Below are 25060 nucleotides of genomic sequence, written 5' to 3'. Positions count from 1 at the left end.
TTCAGTGACTGGTGACGCATCTCTGAGGCTCACTGAAGATCACTGCTTTCAGTGACTGGTGATGCTTCTCTACACCTCACTGGAGACCACTGCTTTTGGTGACTGGTGACGCATCTCTGAGGCTCACTGAAGACCACTGCTTACAGTGACAGGTGATGCTTCTCTAGGCCTCACTGGAGACCGATGCGTTCAGTGACTGGTGACGCATCTCTAAGGCTCACCGAAGACCACTCCTTTCAGTGACTGGTGATGCTTCTCTGAGGCTCACTGGAGACCACTGCTTTCAGTGACCAGTGACGCATCTCTGAGGCTCCTGAAGACCACTGCTTTCAGTGACTGGTGATGCTTCTCTGAGGCTCACCGAAGACCACTGCTTTCAGTGACTGGTGATGCTTCTCTAGGCCTCACTGGAGACCGGTGCATTCAGTGACTGGTGATGCTTTTCTGAGGCTCACCGAAGACCACTGCTTTCAGTGACTGGTGACGCATCCCTGAGGCTCACTGAAGACCACTGCTTTCAGTGACAGGGGATGCTTCTTTAGGCCTCACTGGAGACCACTGCGTTCAGTGACTGGTGACGCATCTCTGAGGATCATTGAACACAACTGCTTTCAGTGACTGGTGACGCTTCTCTAGGCCTCACTGGAGACCGCTGCTTTCAGTGACTGGTGACGCATCTCTGAGGCTCACTGAAGATCACTGCTTTCAGTGACTGGTGATGCTTCTCTACACCTCACTGGAGACCACTGCTTTTGGTGACTGGTGACGCATCTCTGAGGCTCACTGAAGACCACTGCTTACAGTGACTGGTGATGCTTCTCTAGGCCTCACTGGAGACCGATGCGTTCAGTGACTGGTGACGCATCTCTAAGGCTCACCGAAGACCACTCCTTTCAGTGACTGGTGATGCTTCTCTGAGGCTCACTGGAGACCACTGCTTTCAGTGACCAGTGACGCATCTCTGAGGCTCCTGAAGACCACTGCATTCAGTGACTGGTGATGCTTCTCTGAGGCTCACCGAAGACCACTGCTTTCAGTGACTGGTGATGCTTCTCTAGGCCTCACTGGAGACCGATGCGTTCAGTGACTGGTGATGCTTTCCTGAGGCTCACCGAAGACCACTGCTTTCAGTGACTGGTGACGCATCCCTGAGGCTCACTGAAGACTACTGCTTTCAGTGACTGGTGATGTTTCTCTAGGCCTCAATGGAGACCACTGCTTTCTGTGATTGGTGACGCATCTCTGAGGCTCACTGGAGACCACTGCTTTCAGTGACCTGTGATGCATCTCTGAGGCTCCTGAAGACCACTGCCTTCAGTGACTGGTGATGCTTCTCTAGGCCTCACTTGAGACCACTGCTTTCAGTGACTGGTGACGCATCTCTAGGGCCCACCGAAGATCACTGCCTTCAGTGACTGGTGATGCTTCTCTAAGGCTCACTGGAGACCACTGCTTTCAGTGACTGGTGATGCTTCTCTGGGTCACATTGGAGACCACTGCTTTCTGTGACTGGTGACGCATCTCTAAGGCTCACCAAAGATCACTGCCTTCAGTGACTGGTGATGCTTCTCTAAGGCTCACTGGAGACCACTGCTTTCAGTGACTGGTGATGCTTTTCTGGGTCACATTGGAGACCACTGCTTTCTGTGACTGGTGATGCATCTCTGAGGCTCTCTGAAGACCACTGCTTTCAGTGGCTGGTGACGCATCTCTAGGGCCCACCGAAGACCACTGCTTTCAGTGACTGGTGACGCATCTCTAGGGCTCCCTGAAAACCACTGCTTTCAGTGACTGGTGACACATCCCTCAGGCTCACTGAAGACCACTGCTTTCAGTGACTGGTGATGCTTTTCTAAGGCCCACCGAAGACCACTGCTTTCAGTGACTGGTGACGCATCTCTAGGGCTTCCTGAAAACCACTGCTTTCAGTGACTGGTGACACATCCCTCAGGCTCACTGAAGACCACTGCTTTCAGTGACTGGTGATGCTTCTCTGAGGCTCACCGAAGACCACTGCTTTCAGTGACTGGTGACGCATCTCTAGGGCCCACCGAAGACCACTGCTTTCAGTGACTGGTGATGCTTCTCTAGGTCCCACCGAAGACCACTGCTTTCAGTGACTGGTGATGCTTTTCTGAGGCTCACCGAAGACCACTGCTTTCAGTGACTGGTGACGCATCCCTGAGGCTCACTGAAGACTACTGCTTTCAGTGACTGGTGATGTTTCTCTAGGCCTCAATGGAGACCACTGCTTTCTGTGACTGGTGACGCATCTCTGAGGCTCACTGGAGACCACTGCTTTCAGTGACTGGTGATGCTTCTCTAGGCATCGCTGGAGACTGCCCTGGACTCACTGAAAACCAGCGCTTCCAGTGTCTGGGAGTGCTGCTGCTCTAGACCTCACTGAATACTGCTCTGCCCCACTGACGGCCACTGCTTGCCGTGCTTGGGTCCTCACTGCAGACCACTGTCTTCAATGTATGGCTCAGTTTGCTCTCTGGTAGTGCTGCTGGGCTCACTGCTTTCACTGCCATGAGAGTGCCGCGCTGGGCATTATACCCAGCCACTGACGCTGTCTGCCGCGGGTGGAGGGTAGAGCTGCTCTGGGCCCCAAATAGAACTCTTACCCCAAAGAGCCACATGGAGGCACCCCGGGCCCCAGACGGTGGGGGCAGCTGCCTGGGGCCACATATACATGTGTTTGGAGGGGCTGCCCTGGCACTGCAGAGGTCTGCCTGCAGCCTTATTCCACGGCTGCCCTCTCGAGGGATCCGGCTCAGAGATGAGGGGGAGATATGGTCGCGGTGTGGGAGAGGGTGGGGCGCTGGAGGGCTGCGGCGCGGGGAGGGCTGTCCTGGCCCCCGAGCTCCGCCTGCCTGCCCGAAGGGAAGCTCCCGCCGCAGGAGAGTACTCGAGAGGCTGATTCAGCAGGGAAGGGGAGACAGCTGTGCAGAGAAGGAACTCAAGAGACTGCTTCAGCCGAGAGAACAGAGACAGCGAGGCCAGAGAGCGAGCAGAGAAGAGAGAGCTCGAGAGACCGCTGCAACTGTATAGTTGTGGACAGCTTCAAGTAGGACAACGGAGACAGCTGAGCCTAAGGGATAGCTCAAGAGACAGTTAATCTGGCAAAATAAAAAGAGGTGAGAGACTGCTTATATCAGGTTGGCCAGGCACGTGAGAGCCCAAGTAAGTACCTCAGCTGAGAGCAGAGGCAACTGGCCAGAGAGAGAGAGCGACAGGAGACTCCTCCAACACTAAACATATAGATAAGTGAAAGGCAGAGTTCAAGTGACGATCAATCAGGGGCCGAACCAGCTGCGTGGGAGAGCGCGGGAAACTGCTCCAGCTGAGAGAGCAGACCACCATAACTGCGTCAGAGGTAGCACAAGAGACTGTTTCAGCTGGGAAACGGAGAGAGAGATGAGAGGCGTCTCAGACCCAAAAAGGCGCTGAAGAGCTCATCCGGGCAGCGTGGACGCGGAAAAAGAGCAAGAGAGCGCTCCTGGGACCCATTCAGCCAGAAGAGCAGACACATCTCCGAACAGGAGTGAGTTCCAGAGACGCCTCCACCGGTTGAGCCGATAAGAGTACTGGAGACCTTCCTGCAGCTGGGAGGGAGGAGGCAATAACTCGTCTTGGACGGGCACTCAGCGGATACACAGGGTCAGGGACTGCTTGAACCTGGAGAGCATTAACAGCTGAGGCGGAGAGCGCCCTAGAGACGGTCTAAGCTGTGAGAGAGAACAGCTTTGAAGTAGAAAGCCCCATTGGAGGCTTCGGGATCCCCCCGTTTGATCTTCGGCAGTCCCGTGGAATGCTCAACGCAGAAACCAGACGCTGCAATTTCTTGACTTGTTAATTGAGGCGGAGACAGCAGTGCTCGTCTCCGCGGTTAGTCGTCTCTCCGGACTCCTGAGGGCGGTGGATTCGCCTCTATAGGGACTCACACAGCTGTGGTTTTCGGGGCAGTGCTGCTTATATCCCACGGGTGAGCTTGGCCGTGCTATAAATAAAAATACCCGCTCGTTCCGCATCATTTTGATCCGTTCTAGCGCCTGTGTAGCTTCCCGAGTGAGATAAACTCATAACATAACGCCCCAGAGCCCGTAGCGCTGTGCGCTTGTCATCAGAGGCGCTACATTGGTGTACACTGACCATGTGAGGCAAGAGTTACATCCCTAGCGCACCCTGGGGCAGGACGGACCGGACAGGCGGCTCTTCTGGGAAGCTCGGACTATGGCCCTCGAGGACCGGACATGCCTGGGGGCCCCGGGCTCCATGTGACTGACACCAGCGATGTGGGTTGTGCACGGCGTGCTGCAGCTGTTGGCCCCTGTCCTGCTGCACCTGTCGCAGTGTCAGGTAAGAGCCAGCCGTGGCCGTATGCTCCTTAGGACAGAAGACACTCTGCGATACAAGTAATGTTACACCACAACGCTTCAGATGTCAAACAAAACATAACATCACATCTTATCTTCTTTGCTTCCTTAGCTCCTGCTATGTAATGCAACCTTTATCTCCTGTGTATATGTAAAGCGCTCTGATACCCACGGATCAAGCTAGCGCTACATAAAACTTTAAAAAAAAATCACATAACAACACTCAAAGTCAAGGCACTCTAACACAACACCTAAAGAGACAACACAAAGTGACAACATAAAAATACTCGAGAAATAAACACAAAGTTAATGTTACACGCAATCAGTGAAAGCGATCTAATTTAACATAGCACAACTCCACAAGTCAACTCATGTAACTCAATATGATGCAACTCTCTCACAACACCAAGGCATAACAAAACAACGCAACATATAAAAACACAGTGTAACATAAGAAAGCATTCTAACAGAGACGTTTTGAAGCATGGGCAAGGTGGGCCCTGGCCAGGGACCCACCCTTTCAGGCCTGAATATAAAGTAACTCAATCTTAACTCAATAAAAAACAGAATTTATCACAACGCTCAATGTGTCAACTCAACAAAAAATTACTCCACATAAATACTCAGGCTAAAGCAATGCAACTCAGCACTCTAGTCAGCACAATGTAAATTAGTTCAATATATCATAACAACTCAACGTAACCCAATTCAGTACAACACACCGTAGAATACACAACTTAGATCAACATAAAACGTCATACCTTAAAATAACTCAATCACTGCTGTCTCAACACAACAATAAGTACAGGAACCTAGCAACTCAACAAAACACTACTTAAAAAGCTCAACCTAACACAATTCGATATAATTCATCATTATATTGTATTGCAGCATTTATATAGTGCTTACTACCCCTATGTGAAACTCTGAAGCACTTGCCTATATGAGTAGGGCACTACCCTGTGTAGAGTGTGCTTAGAAGCCTGTTTTCTTTGCTTCGATCCTATGGAGAAATGTTTCCATGTCGTGCTTGATGACCACAAAAGTGCTGTTATCGTGTTATTAGATGCAGTGCTTGGAAGTGTCATGGATGAAGAGGGGTGAGAGAGAAGGGCACCGTTTATGATTTTTCAGTAAGCTGACAGCTTTGAACAGCTCTGCAGGTCACTTTATGGTATTTCCTACGATCTTAGTCCACTTAGCTGGTAACTGCACTGGGGATATTTTGTTTAACCCCTTCCCTGCTGCCGTCGGCCGTTGGCCGCCGCGAGCACTACCTCGCTGGTGCTGCTAACGTCCGACACGGCCCCGCCCACTCCGCAGAACCGCTGCACTGCCGTGAAATAACGGCCGGCTAAGGTGTTAAAGTGCATGGTCCTGAGCAGGCATAGGCTGAAGGGAGACATGGTGGAGAGATCTGCTGGGTTGGACTTTGTTAATATCATCCTATGTCTGACATTCGTTGTGAGATGCCAAGTATCGGTCACACTGTGTAGCTTGTAGTAGTGGATTGGAATCCTCGGGTTGACCAGCAGCATGTGGTAAATCTCTTCAATTATTCCATGCCTGCTCAATTGGTGAGGACTGGTTTATGAGCTGGTACAGTACTGGGTGATGTACAAAACCCACAAGGCTGCAGTGCTTAATTTGAGCCAGTGGTTTCCGGTGCTCAGTACCAGCACTTAATCATCAACGCCAGTGCTTTTCATGAGCACCAGTTAAGGACACATTCATTTACGGGGAGATTAAGGGATTTGCCCAGAATCACAGGATGTTGAGCCGAGGTTCCCCCGCTCCGAAGTTGGCAGCTCTGGCCATTAGGCCACATCCGCTTCCAACTTTCATAGCTAGTGGTTGGTTCTGTTTTAGGCGGCGCTAACAGAAGAAGTGGGCTGGTGCAAGCTGCTTCCTGACGAGAGCCCTGTCACAAATGTTTTTTCTCCAAATTAACCACTGCACAACTGATATATCTAATGCAAGTGTGAGAGTTTCCGGCACTGTAATGAAATTATTGTGAGGTCTTTATGAGCTAAAACTGACTTCCCGACTGTTGAGTGTCATCGTACTAGTGTGGTACATGAGGGTTATATATTGTATTGATAAAGCACTTTGCACTGGACAGCATGGTGCTCCGGAAGCCATAGTTACTTGGTTTTCAGCCATCATAACAGAACATAATAAAGCTTAATACCAAAGTTTAACATAATTGGCAACATGGCTCATCAAGTGCTCTAATATGACCTATAGGCGACAAGAGCAAATCACAGCAGGGCCAACTTAGACTTTCATATTTCTGAAGATCATAAATGGAGTACCCGTATACTGTGTAAAAATAACACCTGTTATGTGCATAACTTATAAATGGCAAACACTGTGGTATGAAGAGGTGTATTAAAGTAAATTATGTTATATAATATGACTCAGTCAATCACAAAATAACATACTGCAACTTGGTATAACACCACAGCATAACAAGTCACCCAAGGGCAACTCAATTCAATGTAACTCTATTTTGCTGGTTCGAAGGGGCTGTGCCTTTGCCACAGTTCTCTGGACAGGCACCTATTCTGCTCTGCTGTTTCTTTCCCTTTCATAAATGGATTCTGAAACATATACCGATCTGTGAAGAACATGTTGCCCGGTTGGGAGTTTTATGGCCAAGCCCTGCAGCAAACAGAGCTAGGAGGTACCATGCCTACAATAAAAAAAACACACAACACCTATGCTGCAAACCCCAGAGAGGAACAGTTATCAGGGATAAGTTAACAAAACCTGGGGGTAAAATTTGAAGAACTCCAGCCAGCAGCAGGTACCCAGGTGATCTGTTACTACTCTGTGGAGGCAGGAACCTAAGTTATATGGTTAGAAACAGAGAAGGAGAGGTCCTCTCAACTAGAGGGTGGCAAGTGTCCAGAATGTGATGGCCACTTGAGTGGGACACGTACTCGGGTGCTATTAGTAATAGTATGATTTGACAAGTGACAAAGTAATGCAATTAATATCAGGGTGAGAAAGGTGCATAACTGATATTAAGACAGGAAGGTGGTGTCAAATGCCATGGGTAACATTATAGTTGGACAAGTACTCGAGTAATGTTATTAAGAGTATATGGATGGGCAGCATGTTCGACGCACCAGGAGGGACTGTAAAGATGATGCCTAGAATTGTGTTCTGCATTCTGTCCATCAACTGTTGTTTTTGCATTGTCACCCCGAGTGGGATGGGTATGCTCAGACATGAGTCCCGTGCTCTCCATGCCACTGGTATCAAGGAATCCTGGCTGATGAGGGCTGAAAGCCCTAAATTGGTCCTAGAATGCTTGTTTCCAGTCCAGGGAGGACCTGGCCCGGCAGTTCGGGCAGGACTGTTCCCAGGGGGCACAGGGTCAAGACTGATTTGCATATGGCAGGGTTCAAACTGGAATGGCATGGTGAGCAAAAACACGATGGATTTAGGCCCAGGTCTCTGTACTGGGGTGAATGTATGACATTGTTCTGCATTCTGTCCATCAACTGTTGTTTTTGCATTTGTCACCCCGAGTGGGACGTATGTTCAGACGTGAGTCCCGTGATCTCCATGCCACTGGAATCAAGCTATTCTGGCTGATGAGGGCTGAAAGCCCGAAACCGGTCCCAGGAAGCTTATTTCCAGTCCAGGGAGGACCTGGCTCGGCAGTTCGCGCTGGACTGTTCCCTTGGGGCACAGGGTCAAGACTGATTTGCATATGGCTGAATTCAAACTGGAATGGCATGGTGAGCAAAAAAACATGGATTTAGGCCCAGATCTCTGTACTGGGGTGAATGTATGACATTGTTTTGCAATCTGTCCATCATCTGTTGTTTTTGCATTTGTCACCCCAAGTGGGATGGGTATGCTCAGACGTGAGTCCCATGCTCTCCATGTCACTGGAATCAAGGTATCCTGGCTGATGAGGGCTGGAATGCCAGAAACCGGTCCTCTGAAGCTTGTTTCCGGTCGAGGGAAGACATGGCTTGGCAGGTTTGGCTGGACTGGTCCCATGAGGCACAGGGTCAGACTGATTTGCATATGGCTGGGTTCAAACTGGAATGGCATGGTGAGCAAAAAACGATGGATTTAGGTCCAGATCGCTGTACTGGGGTGAATGTATGACATTGTTCTGCATTCTGTCCATCAACTGTGGTTTTTGCGTGAGACCCGTGCTCTCCATGCCACTGCAATCAAGCTATCCAGGCTGATGAGGGCTGAAAGCCCGAACCCGGTCCTAGGATGCTAGTTTCCTGTCAAGGGAGGACCTGGCTCGGCAGTTCGGGCTGGACTGTTCCCATGGGGCACAGGGTCAAGACTGATTTGCATATGGCTGGGTTCAAACTGGAATGGCATGGTGAGCAAAAAACGATGGATTTAGGTCCAGATCGCTGTACTGGGGTGAATGTATGACATTGTTCTGCATTCTGTCCATCAACTGTGGTTTTTGCATTTGTCACCCCGAGTGGGATGGGTATGCTCAGATGTGAGTCCTATGCTCTCCACACCACTGGATTCAAGCAAGCAGGGCTGAAGACGGCTGGAATGCCAGAAACCGGTCCTCGGAAGCTTGTTTCCGGTCCAGGGAAGGCATGGCTTGGCAGTTCTGGCTGGACTGTTCCCTTGAGGCACAGGGTCAGACTGATTTGCATATGGCCATGTCTGAACTGGGGTGGTGTGGAGTGCAAAAAAAAGATGGATTAAGGCCCAGATCTCTGTACTGGGGTGAATGTATGACATTGTTCTGCATTCTGTCCATCAACTGTGGGTTTTGCATTTGTCACCCCGAGTGGGATGGGTACGCTCAGACGTGAGTCCCATGCTCTCCACACCACTGGATTCAAGCAAGCCGGGCTGAAGACGGCTGGAATGCCAGAAACCGGTCCTTGGAAGCTTGTTTCTGGTCCACGGAAGGCATGGCTTGGCAGTTCGGGCTGGACTGTTCCCATGAGGCACAGGGTCAGACTGATTTGCATATGGCCATGTCTGAACTGGGGTGGTGTGGAGTGCAAAAAACAATGGATTTAGGCCCAGATCTCTGTACTGGGGTGAATGTATGACATTGTTCTGCATTCTGTCCATCAACTGTGGTTTTTGCGTGAGTCCCGTGCTCTCCATGCCACTGGAATCAAGCTATCCTGGCTGATGAGGGCTGAAAGCCCGAAACTGGTCCTAGGATGCTTGTTTCCAGTCCAGGGAGGACTTGGCTCGGCAGTTTGGGCTGGACTGTTCCCATGGGGCACAGGGTCAAGACTGATTTACATTTGGCTGGGTTCAAACTGGAATGGTATGGTGAGCAAAAAAAACAATGGATTTAGGCTCAGATCTCTGTACTGGGGTGAATGTATGACATTATTCTGCATTCTGTCCATCAACTGTTGTTTTTGCATTTGTCACCCCAAGTGGGATGGGTATGCTCAGACGTGAGTCCCATGCTCTCCATGTCACTGGAATCAAGGTATCCTGGCTGATGAGGGCTGGAATGCCAGAAACCGGTCCTCTGAAGCTTGTTTCCGGTCGAGGGAAGACATGGCTTGGCAGGTTTGGCTGGACTGGTCCCATGAGGCACAGGGTCAGACTGATTTGCATATGGCCATGTCTGAACTGGGGTGGTGTGGAGTGCAAAAAAACGATGGATTTAGGCCCAGATCTCTGTACTGGGGTGAATGTATGACATTGTTCTGCATTCTGTCCATCAACTGTGGTTTTTGCGTGAGACCCGTGCTCTCCATGCCACTGCAATCAAGCTATCCAGGCTGATGAGGGCTGAAAGCCCGAACCCGGTCCTAGGATGCTAGTTTCCTGTCAAGGGAGGACCTGGCTCGGCAGTTCGGGCTGGACTGTTCCCATGGGGCACAGGGTCAAGACTGATTTGCATATGGCTGGGTTCAAACTGGAATGGCATGGTGAGCAAAAAACGATGGATTTAGGTCCAGATCGCTGTACTGGGGTGAATGTATGACATTGTTCTGCATTCTGTCCATCAACTGTGGTTTTTGCATTTGTCACCCCGAGTGGGATGGGTATGCTCAGATGTGAGTCCTATGCTCTCCACACCACTGGATTCAAGCAAGCAGGGCTGAAGACGGCTGGAATGCCAGAAACCGGTCCTCGGAAGCTTGTTTCCGGTCCAGGGAAGGCATGGCTTGGCAGTTCTGGCTGGACTGTTCCCTTGAGGCACAGGGTCAGACTGATTTGCATATGGCCATGTCTGAACTGGGGTGGTGTGGAGTGCAAAAAAAAGATGGATTAAGGCCCAGATCTCTGTACTGGGGTGAATGTATGACATTGTTCTGCATTCTGTCCATCAACTGTGGTTTTTGCATTTGTCACCCCGAGTGGGATGGGTACGCTCAGACGTGAGTCCCATGCTCTCCACACCACTGGATTCAAGCAAGCCGGGCTGAAGACGGCTGGAATGCCAGAAACCGGTCCTTGGAAGCTTGTTTCTGGTCCACGGAAGGCATGGCTTGGCAGTTCGGGCTGGACTGTTCCCATGAGGCACAGGGTCAGACTGATTTGCATATGGCCATGTCTGAACTGGGGTGGTGTGGAGTGCAAAAAACAATGGATTTAGGCCCAGATCTCTGTACTGGGGTGAATGTATGACATTGTTCTGCATTCTGTCCATCAACTGTGGTTTTTGCGTGAGTCCCGTGCTCTCCATGCCACTGGAATCAAGCTATCCTGGCTGATGAGGGCTGAAAGCCCGAAACTGGTCCTAGGATGCTTGTTTCCAGTCCAGGGAGGACTTGGCTCGGCAGTTTGGGCTGGACTGTTCCCATGGGGCACAGGGTCAAGACTGATTTACATTTGGCTGGGTTCAAACTGGAATGGTATGGTGAGCAAAAAAAACAATGGATTTAGGCTCAGATCTCTGTACTGGGGTGAATGTATGACATTATTCTGCATTCTGTCCATCAACTGTTGTTTTTGCATTTGTCACCCGAGTGGGATGGGTATGCTCAGACGTGAGTCTGGTGCTCTCCATGCCACTGGAATCAAGCTATCCTGGCTGATGAGGGCTGAAAGCCCGAAACTGGTCCTAGGATGCTTGTTTCCTGTCCAGGGAGGACCGGGCTTGGCAGTTCAGGCTGGACTGTTCCAAAGGAGCATAGGGTCAAGACTGATTTGCATATGGCAGGGTTCAAACTGGAATGGCATGGTGAGCAAAAAACGACGGATTTAGGCCCAGATCTCTGTACTGGGGTGAATATATGACATTATTCTGCATTCTGTCAATCAACTGTTGTTTTTTGAATTGTGGAGGGGCATGGTTGGTAAAATAACGGGCCCACCAGAAGGGGGCGGGGCACAGTGAAGACAGGAACCGTACCCCAAACCGTACTGCAGGGTAGGAAAGGACCACCTGGACTCGGGGAGCACAAACTGCGATCTGAATGTGTTATGTGGTTATCTGTTGTACCGGCAGATATGTATCTTGTCTGTCATTGCTCAATATGTGCGAAATTGTAATTCGTTTGAGTTTAAACGGAATAAAAATCAATAGGCATATTAAGATTAAATATGGGCGAATTTTGCGAATCAGCGGTTCGCGAATTCGCGTAAAATCGCAAACAAATCTGCGAATTCGCGAATTTCCCCACGAAATCGTGTATTTTTTTGCGATTTTGCACCATAATCAACTGAAGTACTTTCTACTGGCTAATCAGTAAATGTTACCTCGTTTGGTAAATGTATAGTGCTTTTCCTGCACTACAGCTGCGTAGGGCCAGAAGAGTTTCCTCCAGTGACCATGTGTGTGTAACTTTGCCATCGCACCGAAGGGCGCCGGGGTCCCTCGAGTGAGCTGTCCATCATAGTGTGTAAAGGGCGGGAAGATGGTGCACACCGCTAGTGTGTGGGGGGGACAAACGGGGAGGGCTTCTTTACGAGTTCACATGCCTCTTGTGTGTATAAAAGGTCAGGCACAGACCAGAGCAGCAGATGAGGAGAAAGAAGCTACTGGTTACAGGAACTGCACGGGGATTGCACTTGTGAAAGTCAAGGATGCAAAGGCCTCCATCAAGCATCATAGCTAATTTTCGACTGTAGATATTGGAAGAAAGCACACCTGCCCAGCCTCGACAAAGCGCACAATTTTTTTGGGGCTGATTAACTTTGCCATTGCGCCGAAGGGCGCCGCGGTCCCTCGAGTGAGCTGTCCATCATAGTGGGTAAAGGGCGGGAAGACGGTGCACACTGCTAGTGTATGGGGGGGAGCAAACGGGGGGGCTTCTTTGCGAGTTCACATGCCTCTTGTGTGTATAAAAGGTCAGGCACCGATCAGAGCAGCAGATGGGGAGAAAGAAGCTACTCAATACAGGAACTGCATGGGGATTGCACTTGTGAAAGTCAAGGATGCAAAGGCCTCCATCAGCATCATAGCTAATTTTCGACTGTAGATATGGGGAGAAAGCACACCTGCCCAGCCTCGACAAAGCGCATGATTTTTTGGGGCTGATTAACTTTGCCATCGCGCCGAAGGACGCCGGGGTCCCTCGAGTGAGCTGTCCATCATAGTGGGTAAAGGGTGGGAAGACGGTGCACACCGCTAGTGTGTGGGGTGGGGGGCAAACGGGGGGGGGCTTCTTTGCAAGTTTACATGCCTCTTGTGTGTATAAAAGGTCAGGCACCGATCAGAGCAGCAGATGGGGAGAAAGAAGCTACTGGTTACAGGAACTGCACGGGGAATGCACTCGTGAAAGTCAAGGATGCAAAGGCCTCCATCAAGCATCATAGCTAATTTTCAACTGTAGATATGGGGAGAAAGCACACCTGCCCAGCCTCGACAAAGCACACAATTTTTTGGGGCTGATTAACTTTGCCATCGCGCCGAAGGGCGCCGGGGTCCCTCGAGTGAGCTGTCCATCATAGTGGGTAAAGGGTGGGAAGACGGTGCACACCGCTAGTGTGTGGGGTGGGGGGCAAACGGGGGGGGCTTCTTTGCGAGTTTACATGCCTCTTGTGTGTATAAAAGGTCAGGCACCGATCAGAGCCGCAGATGGGGAGAAAGAAGCTACCGGTTACAGGAACTGCCCGGGGATTGCACTCGTGAAAGTCAAGGATGTAAAGGCCTCTATCAAGCATCATAGCTAATTTTCCACTGTAGCTATGGGGTGAAAGCACACCTGCCCAGCCTCGACAAAGAGCACGATTTTTTGGGGCTGATTAACTTTGCCATCGCGCCGAAGGGCGCCGGGGTCCCTCGAGTGAGCTGTCCATCATAGTGGGTAAAGGGCGGGAAGACGGTGCACACCGCTAGTGTGTGTGTGTGGGGGGGCAAACGGGGGGAGGACTTCTTTGCGAGTTCACATGCCTCTTGTGTGTATAAAAGGTCAGGCACCGATCAGAGCAGCAGATGGGGAGATAGAAGCTACTGGTTACAGGAACTGCATGGGGATTGCACTCGTGAAAGTCAAGGATGCAAAGGCCTCCATCAAGCATCATAGCTAATTTTCGACTGTAGATATGGGGAGAAAGCACACCTGCCCAGCCTCGACAAAGTGCGAGATTTTTTGGGGCTGATTACCTTTGCCATCGCGCCGAAGGGCGTCGGGGTCCCTCAAGTAAGCTGTCCATCATAGTGGGTAAAGGGTGGGAAGACGGTGCACCCCGCTAGTGTGTGTGGGGGTGGGCAAACGGGGGGGAGCTTCTTTGCGAGTTCACATGCCTCTTGTGTGTATAAAAGGTCAGGCACCGATAAGAGCAGCAGATGGGGAGAAAGAAGCTACTGGTTACAGGAACTGCACGGGGATTGCACTCGTGAAAGTCAAGGATGCAAAGGCCTCCATCAAGCATCATAGCTAATTTTCGACTGTAGATATGGGGAGAAAGCACACCTGCTCAGCCTTGACAAAGCGCACGATTTTATGGGGCTGATTAAGGAGTTACTGAATTTGACCTTCAACTCTGGCACCTGCTTTATCTATATCTGTAAGTGCTTCCTGTTCACGGAGCCTCGTTGTCTACTTGTAACTATTCTCTGACCCTGCTTTGAGGGTCAGAGCAGGGTCAGAGAATAGTTGCAAGTAGGCAACGAGGCGCCGCTCAGGAAGCACTTACGGGGTTACAGCAGGTGCCCAAGTTGAAGTTAATTTCTTTGTAACAATTTTGTAAATGGTTACAAAGAAATTAGCTTCAACTTGGGCACCTGCTGTAACCCTGTAAGTGCTTCCTGAGCACAATTCGTCCCACTCGCGAATTTGTGGATTTTGCTGCGATTTCGCGGATCGCGAAATCGCGGAAAATCCGCAAATTCGCGAGCGGAACGAATTTTCTGCCCATAATTAATTAAGATAACAAGTGTAGGCACCCAAGTAACAGAATAATGCGCCATGCAAGCACCCACGCAAACATTAGCATATATGTCACTTAATATTTACTTCTGCAGAAAAGAGGGAGATCACCACAGTTCATACTTCTCTCTTTCCATTTCAGACTGACATGTATATGGGGTTAGTGACGGGAATACTTGGGGAGGTATCCCTGACTCTCTTGGGGTCTATCCATCAAGGCATTTTGGAGTATGTAAAGTAGTACTCCAGTAGAACGTTTTAGGTATTCTTATATCTCTTTGTGAATTGGCCACAAAACATCTAAACTGACAATATTCGAGGAATATTCATAGAAGTTTAGTATAAACAGAAAAGCCTATTTGCACTTTCACTAACTGGGATTTGGATGTTTCACGGATCATTCATAAAGGCATGTAAGAGCACGTAAAATTGTGCTCCATGGGTACTACTGTAGTACCACTTCCCGTATTCATAAATGCTTCTGTGAATCAGCCCATTTTGTGCCGTCATTATATAGTCCAATGTCGGTGGTTTACATGACCGCTTGTGTAAGTCAAGTCAAGTCAATGAATTTATATAGCGCGCTACATACCCAGAGGGTCTCAAGGCGCTTGAAGAGGGGTGGGGAATTACTGGTCGAATATCCACGTTTTAAGTTGCTTTCTGAATGCTAGGTGGTTCTGAGTGAGGCGAAGGTGAATGGGAAGTGAGTTCCATGTTTTAGCAGCCAGGTAGGAGAAGGATCTTCCTCCCATGGTGGTTTTGTTGATGCGAGGTACAGCAGCAAGGGCTTGATTGGAAGAGCGCAGCTGGCGGGAGGGGGTGTAGAAGGAGAGTCGTGTGTTGAGGCATTCTGGTCCGAGTTCGTAAAGTGCTTTGTGTGCGTGGGTTAGGAGGCGGAATGTTATCCGTTTATTGACGGGGAGCCAGTGGAGGTCTTTCAGGTGATCAGAAATATGGTCTTTACGTGGGATGTCTAGTATGAGTCTGGCTGCTGCGTTCTGGATGCGTTGGAGTTTTTTCTGAAGTTTTGCGGTGGTGCCGGCGTATAGGGTGTTTCCGTAGTCCAGTCGGCTTGTAACCAGAGCGTGGGTGACCGTTTTTCTAGTTTCGGTGGGGATCCAGCGAAATGTTTTTTTGAGCATGCGGAGAATGTTGAAGCAAGATGATGAAACAGCGTTGGCTTGTCTGGTCATCGAGAGTGAGGAGTCAAGGATGACGCCCAGGTTCCGAGCGTGGTCCGTCGGGATGGGTGCTTTTCCAAGGGCCGCTGGCCACCAAGAGTCGTCCCAGGCGGAGGGGGAGGTGCCTAAGATAAGGACTTCTGTCTTGTCTGAGTTCAGTTTCAGACGGCTGTGCTTCATCCACTCGGCTACTTCTTTCATTCCTTCATGTAGGTTGGTTTTGGCGGTGTTGGGATCTTTGGTGAGTGAGAGGATTAGTTGAGTGTCATCCGCGTAGGAGATGATGTTGAGGTTGTGTTGGCGTGCGATGGCCGCGAGGGGGCTCATGTATACGTTGAAGAGGGTGGGGCTGAGTGAAGATCCTTGTGGCACGCCGCAGATGACTTCAGAGGCTTCTGATTTGAATGGTGGGAGGCGGACTCTCTGAGTTCTTCCGGCAAGGAACGAGGTGATCCATTCAAGTGCTTTTCCTTGGATTCCGATGTTTCTGAGGCGTTGTAGCAGGGTGCTGTGACAGACTGTGTCGAAGGCTGCGGAGAGATCGAGGAGGATGAGGGCGACTGTGTCTCCATTGTCCAGTAGAGTTCGAATGTCATCTGTAGCTGCGATGAGTGCGGTCTCAGTGCTGTGTTTGGCTCGGAAGCCGGATTGTGAGGAGTCGAGGGATTTGTTGGTTTCGAGGAAGGCGGCGAGCTGGTTGTTGACAGCTTTCTCGATGACTTTGGCCGGGAATGGGAGGAGCGAGATGGGGCGGTAGTTTTTGTAGAGTTCACTACAGATTAGAGGACTATTGAGATCAGGTCACATGACTGCCTCATACAACCTAGTAACTGAAATCAGTGTGGTGTGTGCGAAAAGATATTAGTTTCCATACACAGGAGACTAGCATTTGTATCTCTGCTGCCCGGTGCTGTCAGCTGTCTTGTTTAGCAGGTGTTATCTACTTTTTTCCCCATAGTTTTATATAGCGCAAACTTGACTCGAAGGTATCCAAGCGCTTTATAGGAGCACCAGTTGCGTTACACAAGGACACGTAGGCATGGGGAGATTAAGTGATTTGCCCAGAATCACAGGATGTTGAGCATCATTGCCGGGACTCGAACCCAGTTCCCCAGATTCGAGATCGACCGCCCTAGCCATTAGGCTACATCCTCTTCTCTACTTCTTATGAATCTTGAAAGTAGGTGGGAGGGGTTATAGTGGAATGAAAGAAAGCGAGAGAGCCCCATGGCAGATATGTCATCTAGTGGGCTACTCTCCAAGAATAGTTATAAACAACAGAAGAGTGTCCACACAGGGATATTTGTGTCCAGCACAGAAAAGGGAAAAAAAAATCAAATCAACCTGAGTAAGAATTTCTCAGGGATTTTTTGAAAGCCCTCACTCACCACCCTGGGTGGTGACATGCTTCATCATCGGGCCCACTAGGAGAAGCCAAATGCCTCCCTGGTGTGCTGCAACGCCAGGTTACTGCGGAGCGGGATTTTTTTGTGACAGTAGTGTATGAAAAAAGTGAGTTAAAAAATACCAAACAGCTTTTCCAAACAAAAAACTTTATTCCGTGGTTAGCTGGGTATTGGTTAAAACGTATGTGCAGGGAAATATACCAACTAATGTGTTGGGTGTTTTCCCCTTTACAAAATCCCTGAGAAATTCTTACTCGGGTTGATTTGATTCTTTTTTCCTTTTCTGTGCTGGACACAAATATCCCTGTGTGGACACTCTTCTGTTGTTTATAACTATTACCTGGGGGACCGAGAGTGACTCTTCCCTCTCTCTCTAGTTGTTGTTATTGTTCTAGCAGCGTACAGCTGTGAGAGTACAAAACATCCCTTTTTGGTACATCACCACGTCACCAAAACATTTTTTAATATGGCGAATTTCGGTCTTACCTTTTCGGAGGAAGAGGTAGACGCACTTCTGGCTGATCCTAATCTTTTTGCGGACCCGGGAATATCCCAAGCTATTTCCCATACAGCTGAATGGGAGAAACTTACGGAGCAGAAACGAGACCGCATCAGAACTATTCTTCACGGCACCATTTTAAAACATTACTTATCATCCAACACTGCACCAAAGGGACTAATAGTAACCAATGCCCCACGCATATTCCTAAACGATGCTACATTTCGGAAGGAATGGGCGATGATAGCCTGGCATTGCACCCGCGATTTGCTGGTGCTCATCATTAAAACAGCACTTCGCTTATCTGAAGCACTTATGGTTGAAATCCAGCAAACAGAATCACAATTTAAAGCCACGATCACTGGTTACAAAAAGAAGCTGGAGGAAATCAATAAAGAAATGGCAGAATATAAAGAATCTCTCATGCAATCTAAAATAACCAAATTCCAAAAAGATCTCAAGAAATTTGAGTTTAAGACGGTCTATCCTTACTCTGAACCTGACTACACTCCACCTTGGAGGGACTCCAACAAGTCAGATGATACCGACAGCAACTCTTCAAATAGCAGCAATTCCAGCAATCACTCTCATAAACAGAGAGGACGCAGAGGTGGTAGGGGTCGACCCAACTTTCATAATCAGCCTCCTGGTTGGGCACAATTTGGAACCCTGGGAAATGGTCCACCTCCCTTTATGTTCCCTCAACATCCTCCATTTCCCCTAATGGGATGGAATCCATACAAGCAGCCCCACTACCCCCAACACCATCAACACCAGATGCCTTTTTTAGAGAGAGGCGGGAGGGGAAGGGGACGGAGAAGAGGGAACAACCAAAACCCACGAGTGACCTGGCAAACAGAGGACCGAGTGGGCGACCACACCCGCAGCAAGACAGTGACACCGAGCACCAGTGGTCAAGGAGTCTAATCACTAGTCTGTCTGACAAAACTCTGAGCCCAACGGAAGAAAAAGTCCTACAAAGAGGATTAGGTTTCGTCCCAACAGCCAGACCGGACAAATTTAAACTCCACTGTGAGCTAGCCGACTTTTTCCGAAAGCTCAAACTAAAAGCCTTTTTTGAAGCCAGAACAGAAGTTGACAATGAACCCCCTGCTTTTGATACCAACTTCAGATTAAAATCGACATTTGTCCCACCACCTCACACCGTCCCCGCAGAGATAACGGCCTTTGAACAGGCGGTCTATAATGACATGGAATCGCTACCCTTACCAACCACGTTCAAAAACTTCTCAGCGGTAGAATTTCAAGCACTAGACAAACTGAAAAAGGACAAAAACATAACAATCAAGCCAGCGGACAAAGGAGGAGGGATAGTAATTCAAAACACTCCCGATTACGACAAAGCATGTCGTACTCTATTGGACAATAGAGTTAACTACAAACGACTCACTGCAGATCCTACACCGGAATTGAAGGAACGCATCCATAACCTTGTCAAAGAGGCAGAGGAAAATGACCAGATTTCTAAACATGAAGCAGCTTTTCTAACTGGAAGTGGAAGTAATATCCCTTACTTCTACACCTTACCAAAAACCCATAAAAACATCAACCCACCACCTGGGCGACCAATCGTCTCCGGCATTGGTTCGGTTCTTGAACCCCTTTCAACTTTTTGTGATTTCTATCTCAAACCACTGGTACAAAACACCCCAACGTACCTGAGGGACACCAAAAACCTTCTACAACTCCTTGGACAAGTCACCTTTTCAGAAAACTCCATCATCCTTGTTACACTTGATATAGAGAGTCTATATATGAGTATCCCTCAAGATGACACCCTCAGGGTCATGGAAAGAGCTTTAGACTCAATTGAGTGGAACTATGTAACTCCCAAGGATTTTATAGTCCAATGCGCCGCAATGGCTCTTAAAGAAAATTATTTCGAATACCAAGGTGAGCTTTACTTGCAAAGTACTGGAACATCAATGGGCAGTACTTTTGCTCCCAGCATAGCTGGACTTTATGTCTATGATTTTGAGGAGAAACATATCCTGCCCAATGACAACCCCTTTCATTCTTCCATTACCTTATGGAAAAGGTATATCGATGATATACTGTTAATCTGGAAAGGGGGAGAAGACAATTTGAAGACATTCCTGGCCTGGATAAACACCCGAGACCCGTACCTGAAGTTTACTAACCACTTCAGCAAAGAAACAGTCGTATTTCTCGATGTTAACATCACTGTAAGTGGGACATGTTTGAGTACAACAACCCACTATAAACCCACGGCAAAAAATAATCTCCTAGACTTCTCAAGCTTTCACCCAAGACCCTTAAGGGAAAACCTTCCCTATGGCCAATATCTCCGAATACGGAGAAATTGCACAGACATCAAGGACTACAAATCCCAAGCCTCTGATCTCACCAAAAGATTACAACTACGTGGCTACCCCAAAAAAATCTTGGAAAAAGGGAATAAACGTGCTAGAAACCAACCACGAGAGGCTTTGCTGGAGGAACTCACCAGGGAACCATCTGAAATACCCCTAACATGCATGACCACCTACAGCTCTATCTCAGATGCAATGAAAAAATCGGTGAACAAACATTGGAAAATCCTAACAAGCAACAAAAGAACCTGGGAAAAACCCCTTTTTTCGTTCAAAAAAGGCATAAGTTTAAAAGACTCTCTGGTCCATACACGCCCGAAGGTTGGTACCTCTGCCTCCGGGGCTACAAGGTCGATCACAGATGCATGGGGTTTGCCCCCCGTGGCAGGACACTTCCCTTGTGCCAACTGTAGCGTATGCCATCTAACTACGCACACGAAACAACTTTCACTTGAAACAGGAAAGATATGGACACAGAAGAGTCACACTAATTGCAATTCGACCAATGTCGTCTACATGGTAACTTGTCCCTGCCAGAAGAGATATATAGGGATGACAACTCGCAAAATTAAACAAAGGATCTGCGAGCATCGCAGCAACATCAGGTGTCAAAAGTCAGCAACCAAAATGAGTGAACATTTTCTTCAACAACACCACACGCCTAATGACCTACGATGGACTATAATTGAGCAAGTCACTTCGGAGAGAAATACTACCAACATTCTCTTTGAAAAAGAGCAACGTTGGGTGTATAGACTGGGTACCCACATCAATGGGCTCAATGACCAGATTCCTTGGTCTTCTGTTCTCAAGCGGTAAACCTACCACAGTCCTGAAATCTAAACCTCTGCATTTTTCTCGAGGTTACTGCCACGATGCAACGATCCTTTGCTCACCTTCACCAATGTGAACCACTTCCTGCTGCCATAGTTCTGGTCTCGTTGTTCCTGCTCTGTTTACCTAGAATCGAATATACAACTGTCTACTCTACCTTTCGATTCTGTCAGACTCGTCGTCATCCGACGAACAAGGCTTCCGTCACCGCAAGGAATGATCTAATCACTCACCATGACAACGCGAGTGTTTGTATCACATGCTTCGGTCTGATCCTTACCTCTGTTGGGATACTGAGGCGCATACGCTATGTCACACCTTCTAAGCCTCCACAACAACGCGAGGGCTTGCATCCCAAGCCTCGCTTCTGTCCTCCACTGTGATTGGGCATGGAGACGTGCACGTCTCCATACACAGCCCCTTGGTACGCCTACCATCAGCCACGGCTACGCCCTCAACCGCGCGCTTTACCGCGGAGAGAGTATTTCAATGGCATTCGATCTCCGGACACCCATCCACGGGGTCCGGTTCGAGGAGATCGCTAGGTGCCTAGCGGGTGTTTGGCGTTGAGGGCGTAAGAATCTTTCTGTTATGACCACCTGGCACCATCCCGCTCCACGCTAAGCTAAGTAACCTTTACATCATTCAAATTGCTAAGTAGCTTTATTTACCTTTGCAGGGTGTGCCATTGTCGCCACCACCCCCCTCCCGAGACCCATGAAGTGTGGATCTTTTAACACACAAGTGAGAAACTCGCCATTTTTAATTTATTTTAAATTCATTTATTTGTTCAAAATGGGTTGAACCGCTAGGGTCCAACATAGACACCGGCCCTCCATTTGGGCGCATTGATCGCACCAGCACGAATGGCATGAAGTCTGTTTTGCGATCGTCTTTCTTGCTCTATAAATGCATGCCCTGAGACAGCCTGGCTCCCACAGCTTCAGGCTTAAAGTACCTTTAACGCTCCACCTCGGGCACGCGTTCTTTCTCCTTAGTCCAAGCACAGAACTTCGAGATCAGTGTTTGCAAAAAGACGCTCCAGTCCATTCATTAACATTGTTTGTATTGTCTTTCATGTGTGTTTGTCATTTCTTTCAGGCCACAGGTTCATCAAAATTGTTCGAACCCTTTTTTCTGGTTTGTTCTTTTGCACCTTTTTTACACATAATTCTGTTTTTTTCTGTTTTTTAACTGTCACGTCCTCTGGCTAGGGTGGGCCTTAGCGCGCCCACACCACCGAGGTACACAATTACATGGTCCTGACGAATGCCCAGTAATATCCATACACTTAAAGGGCAGAAACATGTTGACCCCATTGTAAAGGGGAAAACACCCAACACATTAGTTGGTATATTTCCCTGCACATAGGTTTTAACCAATACCCAGCTAACCACGGAATAAAGCTTTTTGTTTGGAAAAGCTGTTTGGTATTTTTTAACTCACTTTTTTCATACACTACTGTCACAAAAAAATCCCGCTCCGCAGTAACCTGGCGTTGCAGCACACCAGGGAGGCATTCGGCTTCTCCTAGTGGGCCCGATGATGAAGCATGTCACCACCCAGGGTGGTGAGTGAGGGCTTTCAAAAAATCCCTGAGAAATTCTTACTCAGGTTGATTTGATTCTTTTTTCCTTTTCTGTGCTGGACACAAATATCCCTGTGTGGACACTCTTCTGTTGTTTATAACTATTACCTGGGGGACCGAGAGTGCCTCTTCCCTCTCTCTCTAGTTGTTGTTATTGTTCTAGCAGCGTACAGCTGTGAGAGTACAAAACATCCCTTTTTGGTACGTCACCACGTCACCAAAACATTTTTTAATATGGCGAATTTCGGTCTTACCTTTTCGGAGGAAGAGGTAGACGCACTTCTGGCTGATCCTAATCTTTTTGCGGACCCGGGAATATCCCAAGCTATTTCCCATACAGCTGAATGGGAGAAACGTACGGAGCAGAAACGAGACCGCATCAGAACTATTCTTCACGGCACCATTTTAAAACATTACTTATCATCCAACACTGCACCAAAGGGACTATTAGTAACCAATGCCCCACGCATATTCCTAAACGATGCTACATTTCGGAAGGAATGGGCGATGATAGCCTGGCATTGCACCCGCGATTGGCTGGTGCTCATCATTAAAACAGCACTTCGCTTATCTGAAGCACTTATGGTTGAAATCCAGCAAACAGAATCACAATTTAAAGCCACGATCACTGGTTACAAAAAGAAGCTGGAGGAAATCAATAAAGAAATGGCAGAATATAAAGAATCTCTCATGCAATCTAAAATAACCAAATTCCAAAAAGATCTCAAGAAATTTGAGTTTAAGACGGTCTATCCTTACTCTGAACCTGACTACACTCCACCTCGGAGGGACTCCAACAAGTCAGATGATACCGACAGCAACTCTTCAAATAGCAGCAATTCCAGCAATCACTCTCACAAACCGAGAGGACGCAGAGGTGGCAGGGGTCGACCCAACTTTCATAATCAGCCTCCTGGTTGGGCACAATTTGGAACCCCGGGAAATGGTCCACCTCCCTTTATGTTCCCTCAACATCCTCCATTTCCCCTAATGGGATGGAATCCCTATATGCAGCCCCACTACCCCCAACACCATCAACACCAGATGCCTTTTTTAGAGAGAGGCGGGAGGGGAAGGGGACGGAGAAGAGGGAACAACCAAAACCCACGAGTGACCTGGCAAACAGAGGACCGAGTGGGCGACCACACCCGCAGCAAGACAGTGACACCGAGCACCAGTGGTCAAGGAGTCTAATCACTAATCTGTCTGACAAAACTCTGAGCCCAACGGAAGAAAAAGTCCTAGAAAGAGGATTAGGTTTCGTCCCAACAGCCAGACCGGACAAATTTAAACTCCACTGTGAGCTAGCCGACTTTTTCCGAAAGCTCAAACTAAAAGCCTTTTTTGAAGCCAGAACAGAAGTTGACAATGAACCCCCTGCTTTTGATACCAACTTCAGATTAAAATCGACATTTGTCCCACCACCTCACAGCGTCCCCGCAGAGATAACGGCCTTTGAACAGGCGGTCTATAATGACATGGAATCGCTACCCTTACCAACCACGTTCAAAAACTTCTCAGCGGTAGAATCCCAAACACTAGACGAACTGAAAAAGGACAAAAGCATAACAATCAAGCCAGCGGACAAAGGAGGAGGGATAGTAATTCAAAACACTCCCGATTACGACAAAGCATGTCATACTCTATTGGACAATAGAGTTAACTACAAACGACTCACTGCAGATCCTACACCGGAATTGAAGGAACGCATCCATAACCTTGTCAAAGAGGCAGAGGAAAATGACCAGATTTCTAAACATGAAGCAGCTTTTCTAACTGGAAGTGGAAGTAATATCCCTTACTTCTACACCTTACCAAAAACCCATAAAAACATCAACCCACCACCTGGGCGACCAATCGTCTCCGGCATTGGTTCGGTTCTTGAACCCCTTTCAACTTTTTGTGATTTCTATCTCAAACCACTGGTACAAAACACCCCAACGTACCTGAGGGACACCAAAAACCTTCTACAACTCCTTGGACAAGTCACCTTTTCAGAAAACTCCATCATCCTTGTTACACTTGATATAGAGAGTCTATATACGAGTATCCCTCAAGATGACACCCTCAGGGTCATGGAAAGAGCTTTAGACTCAATTGAGTGGAACTATGTAACTCCCAAGGATTTTATAGTCCAATGCGCCACAATGGCTCTTAAAGAAAATTATTTCGAATACCAAGGTGAGCTTTACTTGCAAAGTACTGGAACATCAATGGGCAGTACTTTTGCTCCCAGCATAGCTGGACTTTATGTCTATGATTTTGAGGAGAAACATATCCTGCCCAATGACAACCCCTTTCATTCTTCCATTACCTTATGGAAAAGGTATATCGATGATATACTGTTAATCTGGAAAGGCGGAGAAGACAATTTGAAGACCTTCCTGGCCTGGATAAACACCCGAGACCCGTACCTGAACTTTACTAACCACTTCAGCAAAGAAACAGTCGTATTTCTCGATGTTAACATCACTGTAAGTGGGACATGTTTGAGTACAACAACCCACTATAA

The 25060-nt window shown here is 48.4% G+C and overlaps 1 protein-coding gene across 1 annotated transcript in view; it reads left to right on the top strand.

Annotated features, from left to right (window-relative positions):
- The first annotated feature begins 2904 nt into the window (after positions 1-2904).
- PGF (placental growth factor) overlaps positions 2905-25060 on the top strand; it is a 196255-nt gene continuing 174099 nt past the window's right edge. The window contains exon 1 of the mRNA XM_086937506.1: positions 2905-4362. Within this exon, the coding sequence (XP_086793632.1) occupies positions 4297-4362 (66 nt within the window). The 5' untranslated portion in view covers positions 2905-4296. The remainder of the gene's footprint in view (positions 4363-25060) is intronic.

The sequence above is a fragment of the Lissotriton vulgaris genome, chromosome 9 (assembly GCF_964263255.1).
Source record: "Lissotriton vulgaris chromosome 9, aLisVul1.2, whole genome shotgun sequence".
NCBI classification, from domain to species: Eukaryota; Metazoa; Chordata; class Amphibia; order Caudata; family Salamandridae; genus Lissotriton; species Lissotriton vulgaris.
Note: the sequence above shows the minus strand (reverse complement) of the source record. Positions and strands in the feature narration are given on the sequence as shown.